Here is an 8,112-nt window from a genome sequence, read left to right on the forward strand (position 1 = left end):
TTGAAATTTGTTTAATTTTTTATTAAAAAAACATTATTCAAATTATTTATAAAAAAATACAAACAACATTTATTGAGAAATTCAATTTAAGAAAAATACAACATTCCATCATATTAACAATGCTGGAATGAAGATTTGAGCCTATGATCTGATTAAGAGCCACATGATTTAAAAAATATATTTTTGGTCTTTAATTTCTATTTGGTCGTTTTAGGATGACTGAAAAAAATAAACATACCATTTCTGACTTGTTTTGCCTTAGCATTATTATAAGTGTGTGTATCTGGAAAATTTACACTCCTACCCTCCTCACAAGACAACAGGAAATGAAACCCAAAAGTAAAATACATATACCACAGCTTCTCTACATGTAATTACGAACAAAAGGATCACAATTCATTTCTTCTTCTTGTCTTCCTTTTCCCTCTCCAGAATTACAGGAGCAGCTGGAATGCTGAACCACCATTCCCTTACTCTTCTTGTCCATCTTTCTGTGCTTGGTTTTCTTGGTGGTGAGTACCTTGTAAATCCCTCCAAAAACACCACTAAAAGTATGTATTTTGTGGGCAAGAAGGCCAGAGTTAAGGCCATCACTAGAAGAAAAACTGCAAACTTCATTGTGGCCTGAGAATCATATCATCAAAACCACTATGGATTCAATTATGCCATTTAAAAATTGCTATAAGAAGAGACACCAAGGAAACAGATTCAAACCTGAGGGAAAATGGCCAGCAGCAAAGCACGTAGTTTGAGGAGAAAGATGTTCCCGTCTTGGATGAACTGTTCCGCTTGAGAAATCGCATTCTGAACAGCCAAAAGCTGCTCCATTGCATTCATTGCTGGAGGGGCTACGACCTTAACTTCGTCGACGGAGGTATTTTGGTTGAAGAGCCGCGTAAGCATCATGAAGACTGCCATGAATGCAAGTAGTAGAGCAATGGCGTAGGGCAGCCAATCCCTGTGAAAAAAATGTCCAAGTTGATTATCAACATTTTCCATTTCCAACTTAACTTGAAGCTCAATAATAAAGAAGAGCATGCAAAGATGCCAGTTGAAATTGCTGTATTGTAAATCAAATTCTAAGTCAGAATAATGCCAAATCAAGACGCTTAAAACCTGAGTTCTATATCTCGACGTTTACCTGTAGATAATGTAACTGGAGACCAAAGAGAATGCCAAAGACTTAATAGGATCTTCCCATAGTGCCAAAGAAAGAAGGAACTTCCCAAGTTCACTCACTGGCAACATTAATTCCTGCAATACAACACAATAAAATAGATAATAGAGGCTAAGATTTAAAATTTTGATATGATTCTGAATCATCATTCACAATAGAGAAGAAAAAGGATAGTCTAGTTGCCTTGGAAGCCAAAAATATTGTACTCTTAAGTAGCTACATAAGAAGTCCACTATTAATAGGCATTAAGCAAGATCAATACCTTCATCACTGCCAAATTGGTATCAATCCCATCTACTTTTGCTCCATCAACTGTCTCTTGAGCCATCACCACTTTTTCATAGTTGTTTCTTGATTCCTTGACAGCCCTTTCCAGAGGAGTCATTTTTCCAACAGCAATCTCACCCACAAGAAGCTCATTTTCGTTGGAATCACTTAAAGCTGTTCCCATTCCAAATCCCAAGTGAGATACTAGGTCAAGTGCTGAGATTGAATACATTCCCTTTGCAAGACTGGATCTGTTTGTCCGGTCACTCTCCTTCATGTCCGACATATTTGCAAGGGTTTCCAATATTAAGTCCCCACCTGGGAGCTGATCACAAAGATTAAACATGAGAAGCGACTCGCACCCAAGAGATGGTGTAGAATATATATCTTGAATGGCTTGTAAACGTAGAATTCCAAGGACAGCTTTTGAGAGAGCTTCACTCCTTTGAATTCCCTTTATCTGGAATTTGTTGATAAATCTATGAACGTATAAAACCTCACGGATGATTGCCAGCCAAAAATCTCGACGAGTATGGCCTTTAAGTTCAGGAAACTCGATCACAACTGGTTCTGATCTACAAAGGTGTAAGAATTTACCCAATAGAGATAAGGGTGAAAATCAAACTTCACAGCTCTTAATATTCTTATTGGTCAAATACAAGATGTTTGCATCATTAACCCAATCACACACAACCCTGCCAAAAATAAAGGAATGATCTACTTACAAGGACGTGGATTTATACAGAACTGCCTTATCAAAGAGCCGGGTGCCCCATGGTCCAGTCAATTCAGGTTTGACAACCTGTTTCAGATCATCAGATAAGTCATATCTCTTTGCCTTGTCAAATGACACCACACGAAGAGCTTCAAAGTAAAGTGCATGATCTGTCAGAACCAACCTACCTGCACATACGAGAAAATAAAGGTGAAAACAGAGATGGTAGTAAGAACAGCAAAATACTCTCTCTTATATATACTGTCTACTGACTTTACTCCTACCAATCTTTATCTTTCCATTAGATGAAATATTTTCCCTTGATAGCTATGATAAGCCATGGGTAGTAAACTTGCACACCAATGATAGGAACAAAGTTAATGAAATCATTCCATGACTCACCTGGCCAAGTAGAAATTCCTACATGTTCAAGAACTGGTTGTGTGGTGACTGTTCCATCCATTTCTAAAATCTTTTCTTCTCTTAATGATCTTTCAGACTGAAGAAGGTTTGACTCTGATAGATTTTTCATTTTTCTTATCGCTCTATCAAAATGAACATGTAATATTAGACTGAAAGTACTAACAAAATAGAAATTTTGATGCATAGAAAAAAATTGAAGGTGCGTACTTTTCTAGCCCGCTCAGGTACTTGTCATAAACAGAAAACTGAAGTCTAGCACAGGCTGATGAAGTAAGCACCACAAAAAGATTTTCACTGACGATCACATTGGAAATTATGGGAACAGCTGGAGCAATTCGAGAGAAAGCCTCCACCCCAACCGACGCATCTTCATCAATCTGTAATAAAGGTAAATATTGAAAACACTAATATTAACCATCTTCAATCATTTTATAGACGGAGTGGAAGCAATACATTGTGGTCAATCTTTCTTTTTTTTTTTTTTTCTCTCTTTTTGATAGGAATGAGACCTGATGGTAAAGACATAATGGAAAAATATTTTTTCATTGTGGTCAATAAAATAAACATGCAGAAATGAGACAATATACGTGTTCATTAAAGAAGTTATCCAGTCTGAGTACCATATACTCTAAGTAGAACCAGCAAAATTAATATGAGTTATAATGGTAAAGTGACCTGCATACCGGTGGGTCATCTCATAAAAAAGGAAAGTCGGTAGAAATAAAGATAAACCTCTGAGAGGTTTAAACATCACACAGGAAATTTAAAATTTTGGCAGGTCTAAACAATCCAAATGAATTACTAAATGGGATCAAAAGAAGCATATAAATGATTTAGTTACCTTCATTTTCTAATTTAAACTATCTATATTTGAGGGATCAAGACACTTGAAAAATCTATAAAACCAAAAACTTACATTAAGTAAAGGCTGGCTAGAACTTGCTGGAGCTTCCCAAGCTATCATCACATCAAATGTCAAGCGTCGAAACTTTTTATCAGCCAAATATCCCGTATTTTGTGTACATAGTGCAAGTGCCCTGAAACAGCAATACTCCAGAAAGTTTCTTGCATAATTTGAGGGAATCTTTATTGAATCAATGGCCTCCATATTAAAACTTCGTTGAAGTTCGCTGGCAGAAACACCAAGGATTCTGCATATTTGACATTGTAATGGATTGAACATCAATTCATTCAAATCCTTGAAAAGTAATTTACTAGCCTAATATAAATAACCTCTAAGTAACGGTGGTAAAGAAACATCAAGAACCACCAACTATTGAGGGGAAAAAATCTGATGTTTTCCTAACAGAACAGAACAGGCTATGAAAAACTTACTTTGTACATCTCCGAACAACCACATTGGCAAATGGAGAGAGCTCACTTATCCAATTTCTCTGAGCAGATGGAGACCTTTCAATTTCTTCAAGTTCTTCATCAAAAAAGCTTCGCTTCCCTAACAACCATTTGAATGAACTATCTCTAACAAGCCCCTCGATCGTACTTCTGGTTTTGCTGAGTACAGCCATCTTAATCAAAATCTTGCAATATTATCGAGCTGAAAGATATCCATCCCCAATTAAGCAACATTCCAATCTCACAACTCCCCAACAGAAATCTAACAAGCGGCCAACACCAGATGAATTCACCTAACAATGTCACTTAAACAATCAGAAGACTCGAATCTCATACAGAACTAGTAACTTTGTTCTGTATTTCAGCAAATTACCCCCAATTCAATAACCCAAACAACTGCTCTGTTCGTATCAAAAAAGAAACAAATCAAACAGAGTAATTTCACTGTTTGTGCAACTTTACCTGAACACTGTAGCGCTACTCTTCAATCGATTAAGCACCCAAACAGCAAATCAAACGAGCAGAGTATCAAATTTAGTCAGCTTGACAACAGCCCACCACGATAAACTCCGTCGAAAACCCAAAACCCAAATTGTATTTAACAGTGAAAGCCATACCAAACAAATTGCATCTACAAGGATCAGAACTACGGAACCCTATTGCTCAAACGCTACCAAGCGGTAACTTTCGTAATCCCCTATGCTACAAAACCTCACATCACGAGCCCCACAGCATTTATCTACAAACCCACAGCGCCGATTCGCCGGATTTTGAAGAATGACGCGTGGTGACAGAGCAGCAAAGAGAGTCGGTTCGATCAGTCTCTGGAATCGCAAGGAACGTCAAATATTCTGTGATGGGTCAGGATCTTGATTCTTGCTGAAAATCGAGAAAAAAAAAAAAGGAAAAAATGAAAGAAGAAATTAAAGAATTAAAATTTTCAATCAAATGGGTGTGATTGTAGAGGGAGAAAGACGAGCGTTCGTCATATACGATGGCATTTCAGTTTGATGCTTGTCGCCAACACTTCGAAGAGTGTCCTTCATCAATGGGTAAATGATTGTTCATATGTGGGCAGGTACAATTTGGTTGTTGAACGAGCTGATTACGAGTTTGATCCACCGTTCGATGGAATTACTTTTGTAAAAGATCTTTTCGTTTTTCTTATTTTAGTTCCCATCCTCTTTATGTTTTAAAAATTTTCAGATATACCCTTCTTAATGTTAATTTCTTTATATATATAATTGGTTTAGGATATATAAGATAAAATTATGGAAATCATCTTCAAATGCTTGACCAAGGTTTAAATAGGCTATGAAGATTTCATGAAAAACAAGTTTGGGAGTATTTGGGGTAAGGAGTTGGTTATTATAATCCTAATTTATTATAGTTGGATTACAATAGTTTGTGTTTGAGGTATAGATTATTTTAGTTTGAGTATAATAGTATGTGTTTGAAGTATAAACTATTTTAATTTGAGAAGGAAATAGTAAATGTTTGTAGCAAAATTTTTTTTTTTAAGAATGATGAAGGTAAAATATTAAAAATTGTAGCAAATAGTAAAAATGGTAGCAAATGAGAGTTTTGAAATAGTGTTACTCTAGCTAATTGAGGACTACAAAATAATATTTACTGTAGCAAAATATGGTTATTAATATTATAGTTTTAAGATAATTTTTGTCCCAAACACTCATTAAGATTTTTTATTTTTTAATCATACTTCACTTTGGTTTTAAACATTGAAATTCTTCTAACTTAAGTATCGGAGCACATAGCTTTTGCCCCAAACACCCCCTAAATTTTTTCTGATCATAGTTCACTTTGGTTTTAAACTTTGAATTTCTTCTAACTTAAGTATTGGAGCACATAGTCTTTGTCCCAAATATCCTCTAAGTTTTTTCTCATCATAGTTCACTTAGGTTTTAAACTTTGTACTTCTTCTAACTTAAGTATCGAAGCACGTGTGGCAACTGTCACACCTGTGTGAAAATAATTCATTTTATTTTGTAGGATAATCTTCTTCCTCGTTCAAATAAAATTACTGTTGTTGCCAAAGATCAAAGGTCAAGTCTTGATAAAATTTTGACACCAGCAAAAGGTTTTGGACAAACCTATTCAGTATGATCAAACTAACTCTACGAGTTTGACAAATTTATACAATGAATTATTCTATTTAAAAGAAAAACGTCTCTAATATTCACTTAGAATTTTCATGAAGTTGGCAATTATGCAGGCTTTGATAGCTTGATTTCACCCCTTACCTCCCTTTTAGGTACAAGGGTTAGATCTCTATATCCTATTTGGTGTATATAAAAAAATTCACAAAATTGACCCGAAATAAAAATACTAAAGCCACGTTTATTTCAGTGAAACGTAATTCATTAATGAAAATCTGAAAAAATGGGCTCTAGTTGATTACATTTGTTGTTTGTTCCGTAATCGTAATAAATTGTGGGGTCTGCATCAAAATCTGTAACTAAAATACACTTTCTGATTAAGGAACAGACGGTGCTTAATTTAATTGTGTTTGAAAATTACCTGACATCCGCTAACTTTATCGTTATAGTTATTGTTATCATTACGAATATTGTTACTGCAACAGTATGAGAATTATGAATCTATCACATTTACTGTTACCTTTACTATTACTGTTATGATAATAGAAATGTGACAAATTCATAATTCTAAATAAACACAACAAAAAACAATCAAATTACATTTGCGATTTAGGCACATTACAATTAATCCATCAATGAAATCTCATTACGATTACATCAATTTTCATTACAGATTGGTAAACGTGGCCTGAGGTCATGTTTAATAATTGAAAATTAAACTTACAAACACTACTTTCACCTATAGGTTTCTTTATTTTGTTATCTATTTTTAGGAGTGTCATTTAAAAAATATATAAAAAAATAAATAAATAAAATAAGTTGAGTTTTAGAAACTACATGAAATAGTTTTTAAAAAATATGTTTTTGTGTTTTTAAATTTGAATAAGAGTTCAAGGGTGTGTTTAGAGTAAGGACTATCCTATGACTATAATAACATCTTATTAAGTAAATACTATTTTGTATTCCTCACTTAGCTACTGTTAATACTATTTCAAAACCCTCATTTTCTACAATATTTACTATTTACTATAGTTTTTACTATTTTACATTCATCTTTTTTTATTTTTTACTACAATATTTACTATTTTCTTCTCAAACTAAAATAGTTTACACCTCAAACACATACTATTATAACTTAAACTAAAATAATCTACACTCCAAACATAACTATTATAACCTAACTATAATAATCTATAACTATAGTAATCAATTCCTTGCCCCAAACACCTTTCAAATGTTTAGTTAATGAAGATAGAGATCGTGGTAAAAAAAAGAATTATAAGAAAACAAACATAAATTTCAAAAACTAAATGATTATCGAATAGATCTTAAATTAAAATTTATTAAATTATGGAGACAATGCATCAATGACGTAGAAAATATGTAAAATATTCACTGTAGAGTTCCGTAAACCTTGTAAGTAATTTTGTGGCACTAAAGTTGATCTAGATATTAGTTGACGTGAACATATATCATAGACTAATAAATCAAATGTAGGAATCATCCAATTCTACCTAACATTTTAGCTAAAGAAATATGGCAGTAAATGTGAGGAATGGGAAATGGTTGAATTTTGGTACATATTAAATCATATTATGGTTAGTAAGTTAGGTGGGACTAATGGATATGGTCTAACTAATCAGTTAGACTTTTTTTTTCTATCATTTATTACTAATTTTCGTTATATATAGATGTGGTATAATTTCACAATTGTTTACAATAATGTAACAAATCTAACAATTGGTCTATAAAATAATTTCTATGTAACTATTGTTATTATTTTTAATAGAAGCAACGATAAATTGTCAGAAATAGCACGGTTAGATTTTCACCTTACAAAATTAGCACGATTTTTTAAAACTCATAAAAATAGTTTTTTTTTCGATCCATCTCGGACGGGATCGACTACGATATTTTAGTTTTAAAAAAATCAATTTTTTCCAATTTATCGATTGTTTTGGCTTTGTCGGTCCATCTCCTGATTACACACCGAGATTTGCTAATTTATATCATTTTCCCAAATCTTATACCAAATCTTATATAATTTTCAACTTTTATCC

General features: G+C 33.3%; 1 protein-coding gene across 2 annotated transcripts; it reads right to left on the reverse strand.

Moving 5' to 3' along the window:
* Window positions 1-216: 216 nt before the first annotated feature.
* On the reverse strand, window positions 217-5,139 carry LOC120086478 (uncharacterized). Of its 2 annotated transcripts, XM_090310927.1 has the most exons (11): window positions 4,929-5,139; window positions 4,398-4,814; window positions 3,918-4,228; window positions 3,499-3,733; window positions 2,790-2,959; window positions 2,562-2,704; window positions 2,170-2,347; window positions 1,440-2,019; window positions 1,142-1,254; window positions 715-958; window positions 217-624 (listed from the first exon to the last, which is right to left on the reverse strand). In XM_090310927.1, exons 3-11 carry the CDS (start codon window positions 4,106-4,108, stop codon window positions 397-399), a joined length of 2,082 nt encoding a protein of 693 aa, XP_090167053.1. In that variant the 5' UTR covers window positions 4,109-4,228; window positions 4,398-4,814; window positions 4,929-5,139; the 3' UTR covers window positions 217-396. The 2 variants fall into 2 exon arrangements, with proteins under 2 accessions (XP_090167053.1, XP_038899081.1); XM_039043153.2 differs by having other exon boundaries at window positions 4,398-5,011.
* Window positions 5,140-8,112: the final 2,973 nt, after the last annotated feature.

Source organism: Benincasa hispida, chromosome 2 (assembly GCF_027475165.1).
Source record: "Benincasa hispida cultivar pf3 chromosome 2, pf3_genome.v1.1, whole genome shotgun sequence".
NCBI lineage: Eukaryota > Viridiplantae > Streptophyta > Magnoliopsida > Cucurbitales > Cucurbitaceae > Benincasa > Benincasa hispida.

Bases quoted from the DNA above. Each gene is read 5' to 3' on its own strand.
- LOC120086478 (XM_090310927.1), bottom strand. From the start codon at position 4,108: ATGGCTGTACTCAGCAAAACCAGAAGTACGATCGAGGGGCTTGTTAGA. The intron at 2,960-3,498 runs GTAAGTTTTTGG...CCTTTATTACAG, and splicing joins CTAGCCAGCCTTTACTTAAT to ATTGATGAAGATGCGTCGGT. The intron at 959-1,141 runs GTAAACGTCGAG...TTTTTTTCACAG, and splicing joins TCCAGTTACATTATCTACAG to GGATTGGCTGCCCTACGCCA.